General features: G+C 19.4%; 4 protein-coding genes across 4 annotated transcripts in view; 2 read left to right on the top strand and 2 right to left on the bottom strand.

Moving 5' to 3' along the window:
• Window positions 1-77: 77 nt before the first annotated feature.
• Window positions 78-12,386, top strand: PGSY75_0704600 (E3 ubiquitin-protein ligase; the record flags this gene model as incomplete). The annotated part of the gene is made up of 7 exons (XM_018784916.1): window positions 78-10,685; window positions 10,924-11,020; window positions 11,147-11,268; window positions 11,403-11,563; window positions 11,684-11,818; window positions 11,915-12,051; window positions 12,361-12,386. Coding segments are annotated over 7 exons (11,286 nt in total), but the record flags the coding sequence as incomplete, so codon positions are not given.
• A 2,116-nt stretch (window positions 12,387-14,502) lies between these two features.
• PGSY75_0704500 (putative serine/threonine protein kinase) lies at window positions 14,503-18,837 on the top strand (the record flags this gene model as incomplete). Its single annotated transcript, XM_018784915.1, has 1 exon — window positions 14,503-18,837. One exon carries the CDS (start codon window positions 14,503-14,505, stop codon window positions 18,835-18,837), a length of 4,335 nt encoding a protein of 1,444 aa, XP_018642416.1.
• An 840-nt stretch (window positions 18,838-19,677) lies between these two features.
• Window positions 19,678-22,560, bottom strand: PGSY75_0704400 (putative phosphoinositide-binding protein; the record flags this gene model as incomplete). Its single annotated transcript, XM_018784914.1, has 1 exon — window positions 19,678-22,560. One exon carries the CDS (start codon window positions 22,558-22,560, stop codon window positions 19,678-19,680), a length of 2,883 nt encoding a protein of 960 aa, XP_018642415.1.
• Window positions 22,561-23,955: 1,395 nt separating this feature from the next.
• Window positions 23,956-25,625, bottom strand: part of PGSY75_0704300 (putative membrane protein) — a gene marked incomplete at both ends in the record, with an annotated part of 4,893 nt that continues 3,223 nt past the window's right edge. The window contains one exon of the mRNA XM_018784913.1: window positions 23,956-25,625. This exon is cut by the window's right edge and continues 3,223 nt beyond it. Coding sequence (XP_018642414.1) covers window positions 23,956-25,625 — 1,670 coding nt within the window.

Here is a 25,625-nt window from a genome sequence, read left to right as displayed (position 1 = left end):
TCTTTTCCTTCATATTATTATTATTATTACTTTTATTTTTTTTTTTTTTTTTTTTTTTTTTTTTTTTTACTTTTTAGCTAGCTGCGTTGAACGATTTTTATGAACAATTGAACTTGTCAGCTGACGGAGGTTTGAGCAATTCTACTTTAGAAGAATATATGAACGTGTTAATTCACGTAATAAAATGTCCTCACATAAGCTATAACAGTGTTTATGGAAGAAATGACAACAACAACATCAGTAATAATAATAATAAAAAGAAGAATGCTAAAAATTCAACAAATGAAAAGAAAGGAAATTCTTCTGAACAGATAAATGATATTGTAGATAGTGGTATAAATGACTTTTTCAAAATAATCCAAGAACATATGGGAGTTTATTCCTCTGATTTTGATGAAGGTGAAGAGATTGAGTCAGACTTTAGTGGTAATAAAGAAGATAAGAAGAAAAAGAAAAAAAAGAAGAAAAAAAAGAACAAGGAAAATAATAAAAGTAATAATAATATTAAGGAAAAGAAGAATTTACTTGAATTATTAAATGTGAAGGAGGATGATGTCATAAATGACGGCGATGAAAATTGTGAAGATGAGGCAAAGGATGAAAACAAGGAAAATAATTCAGATAATAATAAGAATGATGATAAAAAGAAGAAGGATAATAAGAAAAAGAAGGATGATAAAAAAAATGAAAATGAAGATGAATTAATTAAAGAAAATGAAGAACAAGTATTAGAAAAGGTACATAAGAAAAAAAAAAACAAAGAGAAAAATGTTTCAAAAGAAAATATGAAGAAAAACGAAAATAATATTAAAACAGAAATAATAATAAATACAGAAGAAGACAGTGAAGAAGATTCTTCTGATTCAGATAATGTAAGAGATAATAATTCATCAAGTAGTACAAGTGAGTGCACTGTAGAATCAGAGAATGAGAAATTTTTTCTGAATGATATAAATTTTGTAGATGAAAAATATATTAATATAATTTATACAGCTACTTGTTGTATATATACTATCTTAGATATATATCCTAATTCTATAAAATATATAATTAACAATAAAGACGCTGTATACATATTAAATAAAAAATTAAATGATATTGAATATATTGATGTTGCAGAAGTAATATTAAAAATATTTGAAAAGTTAGTAGAAAAGGATCCAATGCTTATATTAAAAAAGAAGAGTATTAAATATATGTTAATGCATATCGATTTTTATAATGTAAATATACAAAAGAAAATATTTTTTTGTATTATTCAAATTATTAATAATATAACTAAATATAGACATATTACAAAATATATAACTCCATATTGTAATATCTTTATTAATTTTTTTCATTATCATTATATCCATATATTAAATATTATATGTACTTTATGGAGATCTTATCTTGATAAAATGATTACATTGAGATTAGAAGAGGAAAAATTGGCCATGGAAGATAAGCTTGGAATAAATAGAAACAAAAAGGATAATAAACCTACATCTTATTTAAGTAAATTAATAGAAAAAAAAAAAGATAAGAAAAAATCCAAAAAGAAAGAAGGAAATATAAATACCAATGTGAATATTTTGGATGATGGAGGACGACGAGAAAAAAAAAAAACAAAAGGTAATAATATAAAGGTGACACCTATTTATGATAATGACATTATTGAAATATCAGATGAGGATGAATCTATAAATTTGATGGATAAAAAAATAACAAAGAAGGGAAGTGTGAATAGTTCAAAGGGTAAAAAAAAGAAGACGACATTACATGATAAAATGAGAGGGGTAGAAGAAAGTGGTATAGATGTAATAAATGAATCATTCCTACCTAACAAAAATAAGAACAATAATAATAATAGTAATAATAATGAAGATGTGGATGGTAACAATAATGGTGATAAAAATAAATTGAAAAATAATTATAAGAACAAGTTATTATTAAATATGATACATTTAAATAGTGATGATAATATATATTTTAAATTAAGTTCAGAAATTGAAAGTATTTACAATATAAATATTCGAGATAATATTATAAAATTATTAATTGAATGTCAAATAGAAGATAACTTATATGCTTTTATGGAGACATTTTATATCATATCTATATTAATTCATTATAGTAATAATGTATTAGAAGATTTTTGTAAGTCTGATTTTTTAATTAAGTTTAATGAATTTTTTGGAAATAAAAAATTTCGAAGTAATAATTTTCTTATCATATATATTTTATTTACATTATATTCTTTCCTACCTATGTGTACATATAATGGAAAATTAATATATGAATATGATAATAGGAGGGATATAAATGATGAAATGTTTTATGAGAATATAGGTGAATCTATGAATGATGACATAACAAAAAAAAAGAACAAAATACAAAATATAGAAGGTGTAGAAAATATAAAAGTTGTAAAAAATATAGAAAATATAAATAATATTGATAATATAGAAAATAATAAGAATGATCAAGATTTTATGAATACAAGTTCTTTTTATAATAACAAATTTGGTATGTTTATATACAAATTTCCAATAGATGTGAAGAAATATAAATTAACATTTTATAAGAATAATTTGGCCCATTTATTTACTCTTATAAAAATAGTAATACCAAATATATATTATATATATGAAGAAACATTATATTATGATATAAAATATATATGTATTTTAATATGTTTATCAGTTTTTATATCATTATATAAAATATCCTTGACATGTTATGAGAGTATTGAATTTTTGAATTGTATAAAATATATTTTTTCTTATAACAAAGAAATGTATTCATTCATGAGAAGTGTAATATTAAATCATTTATCTGAGACATCTATAATAAGTGGTATTACAATATGTAAGATTGTAGAATATTTTACTCATTTAATATTAAAAAATCCTGTATGTTCAATATTAGATGATAATAATGTAACAAATGAAGTATCGAATATATTGAATGGTATTAATAAAAATGAAGATATGAATAATAACCTTTTATTTAATATTACAAAATTGATGAATGATTATAATAATAGATATTTGTATGTATTATTAAATATAGTACATAAGATATTATTAAAAAAAAAAGAAGAAATATTAGAATGCGAGAATAAAAAAAAAAATAGCTCTATATGTTTAAATAAAAGAATATATAATATAATATTTATGTATTTTTATGATATTTTCAATAATAAAATGTGTATCAAAAAAAACCACGATTATAATAATAATAATAATAATAATAATAACCGATGTAATAATTGTAAAAGTGATTTATTATTTTTTAATAGAGATAGAGAAATGATGAATGTGTTTTTAGAATATAGTGAATTATTTTTTAATTATGAACAGGAGAAAAAAATAAATAAAGGAGGTCAGAATATATTTAGTTATTCTAATAAAGAAAATGTAAAAGAGAATTTATGTTTACAAAAAATTTTCGTAATAAATAATTTTATACATTCAGAAGCAAAATGTTATAATAATATGATATTATGTTATTATTATTTGATATATTTATTTTCTAATTTATCACAGAAAAAAGAAGATTCATGTATATATTTTTATCAATATAATATAGCCAAAAGATTATATTTCTTTTTATATCAATCTTTATTATATGGAAATGATAGAACTGATGATAATATGAATGTAGTAACTAAATACTATACCCAAGATATGATAATTAAAGAAAAGAATAAAAGAGATATTTTTGAATTATTAAAAACTATTGATAGAAATATTCGTTTATATATATTTTTATATGCTTTATTATTTGTTAATAATAAAACAAAAGAAGAAATTGTTCATGGATTATTTTTGAATAGTATAAAAATGTTATATAATATATTTTCAACAAATATGATGTTAGGAGAAAAAAATATAGAAGATATTAATAGTAATGATATTATGCATATAAAATCATTAGTAGTAAAAATATTTGATTCTTATCATTATTATTTAATAGTTAATAATTTATCATTTAATAATTGTTCTGTACTTATAAAAATAACCAAGGAATGTTTAAATATTTATGATCACTTTCCTATATATTTTTTCAAAGATAATTTTTCTCATAAAAATAATAGCAAAAATTCAGGTATTAATAAATTTTATGATTATATCAATATAAGGGACCCGAATGATGAAGACAACGATGACGATTATGATATAGAGGAGGATGGGACTAGAAGAAATAAAAAAAAAGATAGTAAAAAAAAGAAAAATGAATTATTTTATGAGTGGAAAAAGGAGTATGATGAATTTCCATCATTAAGACAAGACTTTTCATTTAATTTATATTCTAGAAATAGAAAATCTAGCGAATTATCAAAAAGTAGCAAGCCAAAAAAGAAGAAGGACAATAAAAATAGCTTATGTGATACTTCTTTAAATGTAGATAGTATAAATAATAATGAAATAGAAAACACAAACGAAAAGAACAATAATCATAATTATAATTATAATATTAAGGATGATAATTATAATGATGGTGATAATTGTGATAGTAGTAATAATAAAACTAAAGGGAATGATGATGAAAATAAACAGAAACATAAAGATAATGATCTTGACCAAGAAACATTAGAAAAAATGGAAATACTCAAGAGGATTGAAAAAGATTATGAAGAAAAAAATAAAAAGAAAAATGTAAAGAATGAAGGAGATTTTATTAGTGATGATGAAAAAAGAGGAGGTGGTGATGAATTGAATATTGACAAGAGTGAAGAAATTATAAATATTGAAAATAATAGAGATAAGGATGTCGAAATTATAAAAGAAGTTTTTCCCAATAAGAAAAAAAATAATGTAGAACAAAATAAAGATAAAGAAGGGGAGGACCAAGAGGATATCAACAAAAGAAATGTTGTAGATGAAGAAAAGAAAAAGAAAAATATGATAACGAATAACACAAATAATAAAATAAATAAAGATAAAAAGAAAATAAGACCTATAGATTATTATGATAATAATAGAGGAGAATATAATTTTTATAATTATTTTAATAATAATAGGTATATAAATTATATACCGAAAGATTTTTTTTATGAGAATCTATTTAATGAAACTATTAATAATTCAACACTTGATAAGAGTAATAAAAATAAAAGTATGTATAATAATTATAATTGTCACTTTCCTATACATTTAAGAAGAAATGGTTTATATGTAGATAATGTTTCTATTTTTGGCATGTTGAATAAGGCAATAAATATAACTTTGATTGAACAAGATCAAATAGAGAATAAATTATTAGATGAATATAAACAAAATGTTGTAAACAAAAATGAAAGTATGAAAGAAAATAATTTCAATGATTATTTTGAAGATGTATCACAGTTATCTAGACATAAGAATAAAATATGTGTAACTGATGAAGGTTCATTGATATCAAAGGATAGAAAAAGTTTTATGGGTACTAATATGTCTGTATCTGAAAAGAGTACAGGCCCAAACAACAACAACAATAATAATAATATTAATAATAATAATAATAATAATAATATTAATAATAATAATAATATGAATGTGAGAATTCCTAAATATTTTATTAAAAATATTATTGATAAGGAGAAAAGAAAAATACACGGATCATTCAACATTTTTGAAACGTTTAATAAGGCTTCAAATCTTGTTAGGAAGAATATGAACAAATATATTGGTAAAGGTTTATATCCAAATAAATATTATTCAAAGGATGATGATGATTTAATTATTTTGTCAGTTAATGGAGTAGATGTTCATAATAATTCTTGTTTATCAGAATATTTAATGAAATTAAATGAAGATATGTATTATATGAATAAAAATTCTTTATGTGTAAATGATGAAAATATTTTTTGTAACATGGAAAACTTTTATGTATATAATGATGTGGTAGAAAATATTCCACCTGAATATTTTTTAAGAGAGAATAATATAAAGTATTTGTGGAATAATAATTATAACATAAATAATAATAATATGAATAGTATGAATAGTATGAATAGTATTGGTGGTGTTATTTGTGATGGTAATTTTTATGACAGTAGAGGATCTCACGATATTAGTTATAGAATAATTAAAAAGAGAAAAAATAATGATAGCATATGTAGAGCCCTATATGATGTCGAAAGGACATTAAATATGAATGAAAATAATAATAATAATAACAGAATGAGTAATAACAATATATGTAGTGTGAATAAGAGCAATAATAATGTTAATTATGCAGGATGTGAAAGTAGTAGTCGAAATAACTCATTATATTTGAATGCAAGAAATAAAAAAGGATCTAGCGATTTTTTGTATACTGATGATAGTAAAAAATATTACGTAATGAAAACAAGAGGAGAAGAAGAACAATCAAGACAACAAGAGAATGTGTCAAATTATGTTGATTGGGATACATATAAGAAAATAAAAACAAGTATAAATACACCATTATTTTGTAAAATGGTTAATGAAAGGTATAATTATTATAATATATCTTATGATTTATTTAAACATTTATATGATAATAATATGGAATGTGTAAATAAGAAGAACAATATGAATAATGAACATGGCGAAATAAGAAATAGTATGAACGAATCGTTTGAAAATAATAATTTAATAAAAGATGAAATTAATAAAAAAGAAGATTTAAATAGTTCATTTAATATATCTAAAAGTGAAATTATTTCCCTTGATAATAATAATAATAATAAAATTAATTATTATGATTATATAGGTGAAGATAAGAATATGGTTATTTTAAATGATGGTACCAATTTAAATACGTTAGGAAAATCGTATTTTTTAAGAAATCATTTAATAAATAAATATAAAGAAAATGAACTTAATTTATTATTCTCACAACGTCAACATGTTGAAGATGATTCCATGTATTTATCAAATTATTTACAAATAGAAATGATGAAAACTATTGAACTTATATTTATGGATGATAATTATATTAATAAAGATATAATGCTTAGTACTCATATTCATAATATTAATTTTTTGGTGCAGAAAGGAAGTGATGGACCTATCTATTCTGATGAGAATACAAAATTTATGAAGCATTTTGATGCTTTAGAACTTTTAAGAAGAAAAGAGAAAATATTATTTGATAAATGTAGAAATAATAATTATGATTTATTTGAAGAAAACACAATACAATGTGGTAATGTAAATTTACAAAATAAATATAAATATTGTGATGAAAATAATGAAGAAGATTTTTATTTATTATATAATTATATGCCTATATATAACCAAATGATCAAAAGTAATATTATGATGTATGAAGAAGGAGACGTTATATTAAAAAGTATAGATAACACAAAAAATTTATTAGGAGATAATTTATTATATAATAATGATAAAGAATTATATAGTGGTGATAATAATAAATATTTAAAAAATGAATTCAATGTAAATAATCTACAGATTTATAATAATAATAATAATATATCGTGTGATAAAAATAATGAAGAAAAGAATATATTTTTAGATAATATGTTTAATTTTTTAATTTATAAATTTTTATATTTATTATGTAAACATTTAAAAATGTGTGATGTTGGTACGTTCATAAATTTTTATAATAACAGTGGTGAGGAATATATAAAATGTAATGAATATGTAATAGAAGAAAGAGATAATAGTTTATTATATGAAGAAACGAAAAAGGAAATACATAAATTTAAATATTTATTTGAAAAGGATGTGAATGATAATTTTAATAATAATAAAAATAATAGTGAGTATTTGAATGGATCGGATTTTATAGAGAGTGAAAAAAATATTAGTATAGATGATATTAAAAAAAAAGATTTCTTATTAAATAGTATAAATAATAAAGTAATATATTATTTAAATAATCCATTATTTATATTTAGTGAAAAATTACCTTCATGGGTATATAAAATATTTTATTTATTTAATTTTGTTATAGATATTGATATAAGATTATTATTTTTCGAATTAATATATTTTGGTAATTATAGAGGATTATATAATTATAAACAGAAAATAAAGGAATTAGTTGAAAAATTTAATGAGAAAGTTAATTTTGATAATTGCATGTTATCAGAAGAACATTTATTATCTGTGTGTGCTAACTATACATATAATTGTGATAAAAAAAAATTATTTAATTTTTTATCAGATAATAATACTTTATCTTTACCAAGAACCAAAATAAAGTTACATAGAACAAAAATTATAGAATCATCATTAAGAATATTTAATCATTTACATTATATTCATTCAAATTATATTACTCCTTCTTTTTTGGATATCGAATTTTTTAATGAAGAAGGAATTGGTTTAGGTCCTTCCTTAGAGTTTTTTAATGAAGTTATAGAAGAATTAAAAAAAGAAAATTTAAAATTATTTAAAATAGAAGATGGTTATCTATTCCCATTATCTTATAAAATTAATTTAAAAAATTTTGATTTCAGTTTATTAAAGAAGCCTAAATATTCAGAAATTTCAGGCTCAAATAATAAATCTGCACATAATAATATGTATCCATCTAGTTCATATCATCAAACTCCATCTTTAAATAGACGAATTAATGTATTAAATGATGGCACAGGACATCATACTAGTAGTTACACGTCTGTTAACAATCTTATAAATCATTTCTTATTTTCTATGAACTCCAATATTTTGCAAAGAGATTCTCATAGTAAAAGTAATGTTAAGAGTAAAGTAGAAAATAATAATAAAGTTAAGGGTGAAGTAAAAAATAATAAAAAGAGCACCAAAAAAAATAAATCTGAAAAAAAACAAGGGCATGATTATTTAGATGGTAATGACCAAAATGATGATTATATGTATGATCAGGAGGGCAAAGAAGATGTTCAAGATGGTGAAGGTAAATATAAATATAAATATGATGATAATTATGATAATGAAGAGGAAGATGACTATGAAGATGATTATGAAGATGATTATGAAGATGATTATGAGGATGATTATGAGGATGATTATGAGGATGACTATGAAGATGATTATGAAGATGATTATGCAGATAACTATGACGAACAAAATGACGATAATGATTATGATAAAGAATATGACGATGATGAGGAAGACAAAAAAGATAACGATATGTTGAATAGCGAATTTTTTGGTAATCGTTTGAGAAACAGAAAGAATAAGAAAAATCTTAAGTATGTCACTGAAAATGTTAACAAAAATAATAAAAATAAAAAAAGTAAAAAAAATAAAAAAAATGACTCCTCTGTTGTAGATTCAAAGCAAAAAAGTGTTACATCGAGTGATAAAAGAAAAAACAAAAAGAATAAGAAAAATGATGAAAAGATGGATAATATAGAGGAACACATTAAAAATGAAGATACATTACCCAAAGAAAGTTCTAGAAGATCAAGTTCGAAGAAAAAGGGTTTATTAAAAATAAATAATAAGGAACATGATCAAAAGGGTTCTATAGATGATAACCAAGAAGGTAGCAAATTAGCAACCTTAGATAAGGAATCTGATAAAGAAGAAGAAAATTTAGAACAAGAGCAAATAAATAATGAAAAAAATAAAAAAAAGAGAACTAGATCATATAGTAATACAGATAAGAAAGAAAAGAAACAAGTTGAAAATCTACTTGATGATAAAGTGTATGAGGAAGCACACGGAGATGTGTCAAATGATGAGGAACAAGGAGAGGGTGTTCAAAAAGGAAAAAGTAAAAAAAGCACCATTAAGAAAAATATAAATAGTGATAGAGAAGATTTTGAAAAAAATGTATCCAAGTTAAATGAAACGAAAGAAAAAGAAGTTGTCATTATTTCTTCAAATAAAAAATTAATTGAAAACGTATCTGTTAATACAACCGACATGTTGAATAAAAAGACAAGTGGAAATTCTAGTCAAGTAGTAAAAGAAGAATACATCGAAAAAACAGAGAAGCAGTGTTGTAAATTGTTAGACAAAACATTTGAAGATGAAAAGAAAAAAAAAATAATAAATGATGATAATAATAAGGAAAATTTTGACGAAAGCACAATAACAATAGAAAATAAAAATAATAAAAGTGCTATTACAAAAGATGAGAATGGTTCGCAACAAAAAAATAAAAGCAGTAGTAAAGATGAAATGCAACAATGTGTTACAGAACAAAATGGAAATTACATTTTAGATGAGGACAAAAATGCAAATGTGCCTATAAAAAAATATAAATTATTTACAAAAGATTTTGAAGAACATTTTATGAAAGAAGATAAAAATATTGATATGAATAAAAATGAGAAAGAGGAACAAAGTAAAAAGAATGAAAATAATAATAGTCCAATAAATCTAAGTGAATCTGTAACACAAAATATAATAAATTCTTTACTTAAAGAAATAGAAAACAACAAAATATCTGTACAAGAAACAAATGACAAAATTCAGAGTGGAAATAATAAAAAGTTAGATAGCCAAAATGTGAGTAATGAAACTAGTCAAAATATACACTCAAATGTTATTTCAAATAAAATTAAAAATACACCAAGTGAAAAAATTAAAAAAAAAGTAGTACAAATAGATCAAGATACGTTAGAAAATAGGTTATTCAGATATTTTAAATTACTTGGACAGTTATGTGCAAAAATATTATCTGATAAAAGAAATATTAATGTTAATCTGCATCCGTTATTTTGGTATTTGGTGATGAATAATTCGTCCTATGTTAATTTATCTAAATTTCATCATTATCACGCGGTAATTAAAATGAATTCATATATATATATATATATATATATATATATATATATATATATATATATATGTATGTACGTATGAATGAATATGTGATTTTTTTGTTTTTTTGTAAATACCCATGGGCATATATTTAGTACACTATATATATATATATATATATATATATATATATTTATTTATTTATGTATGTATATGTATATGTTTTTTTTTTTTTTTTTTTTTTTTTTTTTTTTTCCAGATTGATAGAATAAATATGAATAGCATAAATAAATTATTGGAATATAGAAACGAAAATAAGAATGTGGAAGATTTACATCTCGATTTTACATTGCTTGGTAAGGGGAATATGTATAATTGTGTTAATATAAACATATGTGTATATAAAATATATATATATATATATATATATATATATATATATATATGTATATGTATATGTATTTATATTTATATTTTTATAGGGAGCAATCCACCCGTGGAACTTATACCAAATGGTTCAAACATTACCGTTACAAATGAAAACTTAAATTTATTCATAAATAAAACAATAGAATATTCATTATATGACGGAATTAAATTTCAGGTACATAATAAATAAAGCTATATATAAATATATATATATTATATGGGCATGTAATTATATGCATATATCATTATATTTAATTAATCATATATATATATATATATATATATATATATTTTTGTATTTCCTTATAGATATGGGCCTTCCGTTACGGTTTTAGTACCATAGCTCCATTAGTATGTACTAACATGTTTGATGAAAATGAAATTTGTGAATTTTTATTTGGTAGTAATATTGAGAATGATGAGCATTGGACAAAGTCTCATCTTTCAACATATATAAAACCAGATCATGGGTAAGTAAATAATTAAGCAATATGAGAAATGAAAAAGGGTTATTCGATAGGAAAAATTATATATATATCCACCCACAAATATATATATATATATATATATTTGTATGTTTTATTTTATAGATATACAAACGATTCGGTCACTTTTATTACATTAATTGAAATACTTTCCGAATTTAATAAGGAAGAGAGAAAACAATTTGTAAAATTTTGTACTGGAACATCTGCCCTACCTAATAATGGCTTTGCAGCATTAAAGTAATAATTATATATATTATACATATATATATATATATGTATATGTGTGTATTTATTTATTATAATATATTATATTATTATGTTTTATAATTTTAGGCCCTTAATGAAAGTTGTTAAGAAAGAGGACAATAATGATTTACCAAGTGTTATGACTTGTACAAATTATTTAAAAATACCAGATTATAAAAATAAAGAAAAATTAAGGAACAGATTAATTTATGCCATTAATGAAGGTATATTATATATAATATATATATATATTAAATAAAAAAAAAGAAAATTTTATTGAAAAGGAAATTTTTTTTTTTTTTTAAATAGTGCATTAATATATACATATATATATATTATATGTTTATTTATACTTATATTATTTATGTCCTTATACGTAAATATATATTAATACGGCTATTTATTATATATATATATATATATATATATATATATTTATATATTTATAAGCACACACACAAATACATACATATATATATATATGTATATATATATATATATATATATATTTATTTATTATTATTCCTTCTTAGGGCAAAAGAACTTTTCACTTTCTTAATTTTTGTTTGCGACCCGATGTATGATAATTTTTTTTTTTTTTTTTTTTTAACTGATAAAATATAAACCTTGAGACTTTAATGAGGTATTATTATATTAAAATGAGAGATGTCCCCAAATGTTAAAAAAAAAAAATTTATACATATAAATATGTGTATATATATATATATATATATATATATGACTTTCCTCATTTTACGTACAGTTTAAAAATATATATATATATATATTTAATATATTAGTCTTGTGTATTTTATTATGTGTATATAATATATTATATTGTATATTTTCTTATGGGTATTATTTATTATTATTTATTTATTTATCGTTGCATGCAATAAATATATTTTATAATTTTTTTTTTTTTTTATATATTACTTATATAAAGAATTGTGTATATATGGAAAAATAGGAAATATAAAATTGTGTTATATTATGTTTACTTTTCAAAGAAATAATAAACACACATATATAAAAATAAAAAATATTATGTACATATATATATATGTATATATTGTGTACGTCAAGGACATATACATTAAAGAATAAAGTAAAGAAAATATTATAAGGTTTAAGTTCCTAAGTATATTTATTTAATATATATACCTTATATTATATACACACATATAATATATAATATTATATATAATATAATATTTCGGTATATTAAATTTGGTGCATAAAAATAAGAGAAAAAAATAATACAGTATTAATATTTAAGAATAATGAAAAAAAATATATGAAAAAATATACAAATAAAAAAAATAAAAATAAAATATATATATGTAATATTATATTTATATATAATAAGAAAATACAATATTTCTAATTCTATTTCTAATATTATTTTATTATAATTATTTTTTTTTTTTAACAAGAATTAGACAAAATATTTTTTTTCTTAATTTTTATTTTTCTTAAAAAAAAATAGAAAAAATATATATATTTTTTTTAGTTGTAATAAATTAGAACAAATCAAAAATATGAAAATGTTGTAAAAAAAAAAAAAAAAAAAAAAAAAAAAAAAAAATATATATATATATATATATATATATATATATAAACAAAAATATTACATTTTATTATTACATGTGTATATTTATTTTATATATATATTTACATTTTTTATTAAATATAGTGTTTTACTAAAAAAAAAAAATAATAAATAACAAAATAAAAAGAAAAAAATCTAAATTAAGAAAAATATCAAAAAAATAAAGATATTAAACAATATAGAAAATAAATTACATGTATTATCTACCTTTTAATAATTAAGTATATGTATAAGACAAAAAATTTTATAAAATGTTTATAAGAAAAAATATTGGTAGTATAAACAAATAAATAAATAAATATATATATATATATATATATATATATATACATATATAATGTGCTTATATATTTTTTTTGGGGATAAATGAAAACTTTTATTCTCAAAGATAAGTTGAGTTTCATTTTTGATACATTCTCTATAATAATTATTTTGTCTTGACATAAAAAAGAAAAGAAAAATATATAAATAATATACATAAAATAATAATATTTGTAATATATATATATATATATAATGCTATGATTTAATTTTTTTTTTTTTTTGTGTGTGTATCTATAATTTATAATGTATATATAATATTATATGTCATTTATTTTATATGATTATTGAAAATATAAATATTCATGACCGAAATTAATAAGGCATTTTAAAAAAATAATAATATATAAAAAATTAATAGAAAAATGTAATTATATGTTTTAAAAATTTAAATATAAATTATATATTTTTCTATTTTTTTTTTTTTTTTTGTGTTTTTTGTTTTTATTTTGTTTTAGTATTAAAAAAATATACATATAAATATACATATAATAAATGTAAGTGCATAAAAATATATTTTTATATGTTTATTTATTAATTATTTTTAAATTGTATTTTATTTATTTATTTATTTTTTTGTGTGTTAATATATTTTTTTTGATGTTCTATAGAACCAAAAGATTATAAGACACTACAAATGCAGGAAAAAAATAATAATAAATAAATAAATAAGAATAACCTAAATATGTGCGTTTATATATAATTTATATTTTATAATATATATATTCATTTAATGATGAAGATGCATAAATGTTTCTTGTGTAATTATTTTATTAAATTAGTAAAGAGAAAAAAACGAAAAAAAGGAAGTAGACTACGTTTTAAAAAATGTATAGATATAGAAAGTAATAGATATATTTTTAGAAGGTTTGATAAAAAAAGGAACGAATATAACAAGAAAAAATATGTACAAAAAAATGTTTTAACTTCAAGTAATGAATTGAATATATTGAATAATGAGAATGAAATGTTATTGTTATCATCTAATGAATGTAGAAATAGGATAAATTTAAATAATAGTAGTGGGCATCCTTGTAGTAGTGATAATATTTCAAAGAAGTGTTCTTCTGAAAATATAAATGTAAATGACCACATAATTAATAATAATATTATATATTGTAAGAGAGTACATAATGATATAAGACAAATAGAAAATATTTATATTGAAGGTACTGATGAATTATATGTACCAGTTGATGTTTATAAAATAAATAAAGATTTATGTGACATACAAAAAGATATAATTAATGAATATAATGTTAAGACCAATTATTTAATAGATAAACATTTCTGTGATATTTTAATATATTGTAAGCTAAAAAAAATTAAACAAGATCTTATACATCTCCTACATTTTATTTATTTATATATATCAATTAAAAAGAAGACTAGTAAGAATAATGTTCATATAAGTAATTTATTTAAAAGACATTTAAAGTTATATATGAAAAAGAATATTAAAGCAAAAAAAAGGATGAACCATGATATGATATATTATATAAAAGATATATATAATAAATATAATATATATAATATATATAATAAATATAATATATATAATAAATATAATTTATATAATTTATATAATTTATACAATTTGTGCTTTTTAAAAAATTACCATGTTGATAATTATATGTACCCTTTGAAAAAAAAAAAAAAAAAAAAATTCTTGAATAATATTTATAGAATTCAAAAATATTTTCTTTTCTACAAATCCTATAAAATGATTAACATCATGTATAAGATTCATTTTTTGTGTTTTAGAAATTTTGGTTTTAATATAAATAGGAAAGATTATTTTTATAAGAATATTCTTTATCTGATGAAAAAGAAGAAATGTGCATATATATATAGACAGATAGAACAGATATATATAGATATTATTAATATACTTAAATTAAAAAGAGTTGAAAAGAAATATATGAGAAAAAAGAGTTTGTTCACAATAAATTATAGTAATATAACTAATCAAATGAGATATAAAATATTGAGAAATAAATATATAAATATAGTTATATGGTTATCCAGAATATTTTTTAAATATCTACAGAATGTTTTATTATGTAACAAAAATATGTTTAAAAGATATATGTGTCATAAAAAATTAAAACAAAAATATTGTCTTTATAATAATAATAAAAATAAAAATGATATTATTATTGAAAAGGGACTTATAAAAAATATATGTAGTGATTATTTTAATTATATAAAAAATAAAAAAAATGTACTTTTTAATATGAACCAAGGAAGCTATAATTATAAAAATAAACCACATAAGAAGAATCAAGGGAATCTCATAAATATTAATAATATAAATAATGAGAAAACTCAATTTTGTCATGTTAATAATTTGGATAATTTATATAAAAATAAAATGAATGAGAACCTATTTATATTAGGTTCAAGACAAAGTAGAAATAAACAAAAGGAGGATATGTGGAAAAAAAAAATAAATACATATAAGAGAAGATATAAAGGTAAAAGTATTAAATATTTATACTGTAAACTTAAAAATAATCCTGATACTATGAACATAAGAAAACGTAATAAAATGAAGAGACCATATATATATAAGATTAAGAAAAGAATAAAAAAAGTACCTTGTCATAATAATGTTTTAGAGCATTTATATAAATCAATAGAACGAAATATCGGTCATTATAAAAATAAATATTTTACTACTATGAATAGAGACTACTTGATGAAAAGGAAATTAAAGGAACACCGAGTTAGAATAAGAAAGAAATATATAGAGGATATTGAACCAAATGTTAAAAAGAAAGAAACACCATTATATGGAAATGAACATATAAATCAAAAAAGAGATGTACATATAAATCAAAAAAGAGATGTACATATAAATCAAAAAATATGTGAACATATAAATAATTCTACTAATCATATAAACGATCTTGGTTTGATTCCTCAACAGTTGGAAGATGCAAGAAGACCCAATGATGATTTTTTTACAGATATAGGAGATGCTCAGAGGTGTGATATGTTATCGAGAGATAAAGAAGATAATAAAAATAAGGATGTCATAAAAATAAATACAACTCACTTAAATATTGATGTAAAAAAGAATTATATTATAAATAGTAGAACTGAAATAATGTCTAGAGTAAATTGTGAGAAATATAGCAAAAGAAGTAATAGCAATGATGTTATAAAAGATGTGAATATAAAGAATGGTTTAACTGACATTATATATGTAGATGATAAAGACAGAATAGGAGATGATGTAGAGAATGTAAATAATATTAATAAAGATTTTAAAGAAAAGTATAAAATAATTATGGATGTTTTGAAATTATTGGATGTTTCTAAAGATAATAATAAAGATAAGAATGTTAATTATAATGAATATAGAAATGAGAATATTTCTGGTGACATATTTAAAAAAGATAATTATAATTATAATTATAATCCGATATTAAATAGAGAAAATAGGTTTGTCGAATATTTAGAAAATTGTGATGATATTAAAAATAATTACGATATGATTACATTAATAAAAGATAATTCATCTAATTTTGTTTATAAATGTTATGATAAGAAGATGAATAGATATGTAGCTATAAAATGTGTAAATAAAGAAAAGCAATTATCTATTATGAGTTATAATACATATGTTAATATATATAAAATAATACAAAGAATTAACAATGAGAATGTTGTAAAAATATATGATTTATTAGAAAATAAATTACATTTCTTTATTGTTATGGAATTATGTGAAGGTATTGATTTAGTTGATTATGTGTCTAAAGAAAATATTTCTTATGAGAAAACAAAAAGTATTATATGTCAACTATTGAATGGAATATATGCTTTACATTCTAATTATGTTATTCATCGTGATATCAAGTTAGATAATTTAATGTTTAAGGATAAAAATTTAGAAACATTAGTGATTGTAGATTTTGACATGAGTGTTTATATTTATAACGATTCTGAAATGAATGCAATGTATCATACATGTAGAACACAAAATATTAATGCAATGTATCCGATGAATGTAACAGAAAATATGAATGAAATAAATGAACTTTATGATATTCGAGATAAACATATGAACATGTTAAGAAGCATGACCAAAGAGCAATTTTATGAGGAAAAATTTATAAATATGAACACAGTGCAATTAAAAGGATTACATGATAATATTAGAGATGAGCATGATCATGATTATTATATAATGAATAAGCAACAACAACAACAACAACATAATAATAATAATATTGTATGTGAAAAGATGGGTGGTCAAAATTATCAGGCTATGATAAACAAAAAATATGAATATTCTCAATATCCAAAAGATACAAAAGATACAAATTTTGAAAGAGATAATTTAATTACAAATAATTTATATTCAAATAAGACAAATAAAAACAGAATTGATAAAAATTATGAAGATAAGAAAAATATGATGAAGATGTTACCATTTACAGAAAATTATATGAAAGGAAATAAAAATAATAAGAAAACTACCTCATTGAATTATAAGTATATAAATTCAATAGGAAGGAATTTATGTGCATGGACAGGAAATACAGAAAAGACTTTTATTCATGATGGAGAGAAAGTTATATATAATGATTTAATAATTGGAACTAAAGAATATATGTCACCATATTGTTTAAAAGGTATATATAGTATAAGAACAGATATATATAGTATAGGGGTAACTATATATTTAATTCTTTTTAAAAAATTTCCATATTTATTCGATGAAATGAGCATAAGAAAATGGGAACATTTTGTTATTAGCAAAAATAAAAATATTGTTATACCCTTCTCCTTCTTATTTCATAATATTAATTGTTCTTATTTTATTAAATTAATAGATATACACTTAATAAATAATAATATATACTTTACTAAGAATAGTTATTTATTAGATAACAAATTCAAACAATTAGAAAAAATAGAAAATATTAAATTTGATTTTAACCAGTTCAAAATTAATGTCAACAATATTTATTTGATAGAAATATTAAAGAAGTCTTTATCTCTCGAAATAAATGAGCAGTACGCTACCGTCTCAGAAATTATGGAGAATAAATTTTTTGTATAGCAAAAAAATAAAAATATATATATATATATATATATATATATATATATATGATGACATTTTATTTTTTTTTAAATTAATATTATATATATACTTTTACATAAAAATGTACACACACACATATATTATATACTTATATATATTTATTGATATTTAATTATTTTCCTATTTAAAAATTCAAAATTTTTTTTTTTTTCCTGTTTTATATATTTTAGTGTCATATTTTTCCGTTTAAATATATATATATATATATATATATATATATATATATATTATTAATTTTTTTTTTGTTGTAATTTTTTTTGGTAAATGTTTACTATTATTTTTTAGTATATTTATAATTTTTTTTTGTAAATTTTTTTTTTAGTGTTTTTTTTGAGTATACAAAATTTCCATCATATATATTTACTATTTTAACATATTAACATTTAATATTTTTAAATATATCAACATATATATATTATATTATACTATTTAGTATAAAAAAAACATTATATAAAAATTTTGATGGTATAAACTATTAAAATACAATTTTTTTTTTTTATCCTCAAAGATAAAAACAACAAAACAAAACAAAAAAAAAAAAAAAAAAAAAATGAAATCATAAAGGACAAGGAGTTATTATCATTGATAAGGGGGTGAATATTTTAATATTTTCACAAAAAAAAAAAAAAAAAATATATATATAAATAAATATATACATATACATGTAAATATTTTTTTATTATGTGTTTAAATTTTTTTTTTTTTTTGAAAATTCCCTTCCCATAAAATTTATTCATATATATATATATATTCATATATATATATATATATATATATATTCTACCCTTTTTTTTTATTTTATCTAAATGCTGATATTAAATCTTCATCCTCCTCATCACTCAAATAAACTATATTATTTTTAACATCATTATTATGAATATCTTTAATATGTTTAATATTTACATTATGCATATTATCATGTTTGTAATTATTATATGGTACATCATCTGTAGTAGTATAACTATAATTTATATCATGTGTATCTTTTTTCATATATATATTATTTTCTGTTGAAACCTTGGGATATGATGAATATTTATCAATATTACTTTCATATGAATAATTTTCATATATACTACTAAGACTATTTTTATGAGAATATGATCCATGTGTATATTTAGCACTTTGTGTATTTTCATAATAATAAGGTGTCTTTTCATTAAATCCATTATCATTTGATACATTCGGATATATAACTTGTTCATTCGATGGGTTATTATAAGATATATTATCTTGACTATTATTATTATATCTCATACTGTTTTGATTTATATTATCATATGATATATTATCTTGACTATTATTATTATATCTCATACTGTTTTGTTTTATATTATCATAGGATACATTATCTTGACTATCATTATTATCATGGGACTTATTATAAGCATATGCATATTTATCATCATAATGAAGACCTTCCTCAAAATAACTAAATTTATTTTGTTTTTCATTTTTAGAGATATTATTAGTAAGTTCACATACATCTAAATTGGTTACATCCGTTTTATAATCCTTAATGATATAATTATTTTCATTTTTTTTATCATAAAAAATATTCGTTTTTAAATCATTATAACTATCATTTTTTTTTTGTGATTGATTATAATTGATAATATTTTTTTTATAACTAGAAGTATCATAAACATCATATTCATGTTTTTTATTTGTTTCTTCTATCAAATTATTAATTGACATAGCATCACTGTGATCACTATTTATGGCATCCTTATCTGTATTATCACTATCATTAAAATTGAAGTTATTTTCTGGATTTACCTTATTGTGATAATACAATTCATTTTTGTTTAATCCAGAATTTGAACGTTTATTATCTTTTAATTTATATGTTTTTTTAGGTTTCCATATTTTAAATTGTTCCAAGTCATTTTTCCATATTTTTACATTTCCTCCATTACCTCCGGATAATAAAAATTCTGACTTGTTCAGGTATTTCAAAAAGTGCACGCCATTAGTATGTCCATGAAAAGAAGAGATGATTATTCCGTTTGTTATAGACCATATAATGATAGCATCTTCATATCCTGCATATAGGATTTTTTTTTCTTTATTGACACATAATGATAGAACATTATTATCGTATAGTAATGGTGGTATATATAATGCGGAAATATTATTATCAACAATAAGTTTGGAAATAACTATTTCTTCCTCATCATTACAATACAGATGATTATTATTATTATTATTATTATTATAATTATTATTATTATTATTATTGTTGCTGTGTAAATTATTTATATTATCATATTTTTTGTCATGTTTGTCATTTTGATTAATATGCATATTTTCATTTATATGATTATATTTATTCATATCATAATTACTAACATTTTGAGATTCATTATATGTTGCATAAGTACCACTAGATGGATTACCATAAAAAGAAGAATCAGAATTTATATTATCAGAATATGGTGTTGAGACATTAAATTTATTATCATTCATATTGTAAGAGTCAAAATAATTTTTTGTTGGCTTCATATTGGTATGCCCATTTTTTAAGTTATGATCATATTTTATATTTTTGATATTTTTAAAATTTTCTATATTGTCCATATTTTTATAAGTTTTGGATTCATTAATATAATGATAATTATAACATGCAATTACATTATCATATCCTACAAATAGATATTTATCTGTATTTGTAAAACAATTAATTTTAGTTCCGTTTTTTATTGTTTTTGTATCAATATATATGGGTGGATTAGTAGACATATTATAAATAAAAAATAAGGATGCATCTGTTCCTATAATAATATTATTATATGATAATAAATGACAAGTGGTAATTTTGTCTTTATCTAATCTTTTATTACATCTCCCACCACTTAATATTTTAAAATTATCATTTAAGTTTAATAATCTAAAGGCATTATCATACCCACATGTACAAAATAATTCATTATTAAATTGCATCATTTTTAATATAGTATCAAGATGACAGTTAATATTTTTAATATATGTTAATGTAAAGGATTCTATATTTATTTTATATATATATATTTTGCCATCATCTCCTGAAATAATAGCTTGATTATTTTTTTCAGAACAAACAATATTCCTAGCTTTATATATAGTTTGTTCTTTATATGTTTCAACAAATGTTGAAGTTAAATCATTATTATAAGAAAAAATTTTAATTTCTCCTAACATATCAGGTTCAATAATAGACCATAATTTTCCTAGCTTACTTAAATTACTTTTATCTTCATAAACACAAATAAGAAAATTATATTTCTCATTAATATATATATCACTTAATGAAAATTTTTGTGTACCTATATTATTTATTAATTTGGTTTTGACTATATCTACAGATAAATTTATTTTATCATAAAATAAAATAAAATTTAAAAATACTCCACAACATCTTATATCTGGTCTAATAAATAAATTTTGGATATAACTATTTAATATTCTCTTACGATAATTTATATATTCATTATTTTTATAAGACATTAATTTTTTTTTGGGTAAATTTGGTAAGGCTGAAAAACCTAAATGTAATAATTCACAATTTAATTCTTCAAATTCACTATATCTTTTATTTATCTCATATTTCAATTCATTATATTCAACTAATATAATGTAATAAACCTTTTCATTCTTATATTCCACACGATTTATATGAATGTCAAACTTTTCTAAGTCCATACTTGGAAGTCTTTTAAAAGGAAAAAAGGATAGCAAAAATATGTATATATCTTATAAATATAAATCTTATAAATATATATATATATTATATATATATATATATATATATATATTACTTTTATTTTAAAAAAATTATATATATATATATATATATATTATATATATTTAAAATAACTATATATTTTAATATCAATATTTCAAACGTAGTTAATCATTTTTATATAATAATATATTATGTACTTTCACATATTCACCAAAAAATAAAAAATTAAAAATAAAAATAAAAAATTAAATATATAATAAAATAAAATGCATATAATTGCAATAAAACTAAAATATATATATATATATATCCAATAAATTAAATATGAATTAAAAAAAAATAGGGGAAAATATATATATATTATATATATATATATATATTTTTTTTTATTCATAATATACTTTAATATATTTATTACTATATATAAAGTAAATATTTACTTTTTATGCGGAGGGCATATTTTTTTTTTTTTTTTGTATACTTTTATATATCATCATATAATATATAAATATAATAATAATATAAAAATATATATTTATAAATATATTATATTTTTATGTGTATATTTTATTTAATATATTGACATTTATATAATATTATATACATATATATATATTTTGTAAAAAAAAATATATTATTATTTTTAAATGTGAAATATATAAAATATGTATTATAAAAATATTCTTTTATTATTTTTAAAAAAAAAATAAATAAAATAAAAAGAACAAATAAATAAATAAATCTATTAAATGACAGGATAAGTCTTTGAATATTTCATTATTATTACATAGATATGTACATATATTTACAAATATATGTTATTGAAACATTTTTATATGTTATAAATTCTAACTAAAATATAAATAGGGCATATTATAAATATATATTTATATATATATATGTTAATTATTTTTTTTTTTTTTTGAATATTTTTAAGAGAACACATACAAAATGTTGTTCACACAATTACAAATATATAAAAAAAAAAAAAAAATTATAAAAAGATAAATCACATGGGATATTATAAAAAAAAAAAAAAAAAATTAATGTATGTTATTACAAATATATGATATGTACACATTAAAAGAAAATAAAGTTAATATTGAATAAAAAATAAAATATAATAATAGAGATGATTATTGATAATTTATTACATTCATATTTTTCTCAAATTAAAAAATTCTGCAACAATATATATATATATATATATGTATTTATTTATATACTTAAGAAACCTTTTACGATACATTTTTGATTTATTTTTCATTTATTTTTGATTTATTTTTCATTTATTTTTTTTTTATTTTTTTTTATTTTTGATTTATTTTTTTTTATTTTTGATTTATTTTTTTTTATTTTTTTTTATTTTTTTTTTTTTGGTAATTTTTTTTGTTGCTTTTATTCTTGTTGGTTTCATTTTGTTGAACATTAGTTGTTTCTGCTTTATTATAATTTTGTTCTTTTTCATTATTTAAAACTTCAATTTCGTTATTTTCTAATATATTTATATCTTGATTCTCTATTTGTGATTCTCTTAATATTTCTGATGATTCTACTTCATTGTTTAGGATTAATGTTTGTGTATCTGTTTTGTCAACTTGTTCAGATTGTTTCATATCATTTTTTTCATGTTCATTATTTTTATTTTCCTCCAAGGTTTCTTTTATTATTTTATTTTGTTCATTATCATCTTTTATATTTTTGTCAATTGGATTGTTTATTTTGTTATTATCATTTTGTAATTCTTCCTGTTCACTATTATTTTGTTCATCTTTTGAAGAATATATATCTTTTTTTTCTGTCTTAATATCATTATTATTTTTAACTTCTATTTGTATTGTTTGTTCTTTATTTACTTCCATATTTTCCGTTTCTTGTTTTTTATATTCATAAAATGGTTCGATTATTTCAGTATCTTGCTTTATATATGCATTGGTGGTAGGTTCAATAACATCTTGAAATTCTTCTATCTGTTCATTTTTTTTATTTAATAAGTTAACATTCTCATTTATGTCCTGCTCACATGTTTCATTATCTGCTTTAAATATGTTTGTTTCATTTTCATTATTATTGTTTTTTTTTTCGTCTACACCTTTGTCGTCATTCTTATTTTCTTCACTTTCGAATGTATTAAAGGTTGATTTATTAAATGTGTTACTAAATAGGGGTATTTTCCATTCGTTTTTGATAGTATCATTTAATGGCTTGGGACGTTTTTCATTTTTTACATCATCATTTTGTTCTTCTTCCTTTTTTACATCATCATTTTTTATATCGTCTTTTTGTTCTTCCTTTTTTATGTTGTCATTTTCTTTTTCTTCAATATTGTTTGCATTTGTATTTATAAATCCTCCTTCCTCAACCATAGAAACATCCTCTTTTAATACTGTTAATTTTTTTGTTTCGAATAAATTATCAGTCCTACTCTCATATAGCATGCTTGATACATTTTTATGATTATCAAAATTTGCAGCTTCTGTTTTATTTGAGAATATATTTTTATTTTCAAAATCATTATAACATATATTTTTATTGTCATTTATAATATTTGAATTACTAGGCGAATTATAATTATTTAATGTTATATTATTTACTTGTATTAATTGTGTATTTTTAATTTTTTCTAAATTATATATTTTTTTTTCATTTGGAATTATACTAGCTATATTATCAATTATATTCTCCTTATTAGAAAAGATAAGATTTTTTTGTTCTATATTTTTAACTTTATTATTAATATTATCATCATAATTATTGTTTAAGAGTTCTTTTTCTTCTATATGTTGTTCTTTTTCTTCTATATGTTGTTCTTTTTCATCTATATGTTGTTCTTTTTCTTCTATATGTTGTTCTTTTTCTTCTATGTGTTGTTCTTTTTCATCTATATGTTGTTCTTTTTTATCTATATGTTGTTCTTTTTCATCTATATGTTGTTCTTTTTCATTTAACAATTTATTTTTATCTTCAATTATATCATTATCATTATTGATAGTATATATATTATTATTATTATTTGTATTAT

Source organism: Plasmodium gaboni, chromosome 7, assembly GCF_001602025.1.
Source record: "Plasmodium gaboni strain SY75 chromosome 7, whole genome shotgun sequence".
Classification (NCBI taxonomy): domain Eukaryota; phylum Apicomplexa; class Aconoidasida; order Haemosporida; family Plasmodiidae; genus Plasmodium; species Plasmodium gaboni.
The sequence above is the reverse complement of the archived record's forward strand: the minus strand, read 5'-3'. Positions and strand labels throughout refer to the sequence as shown.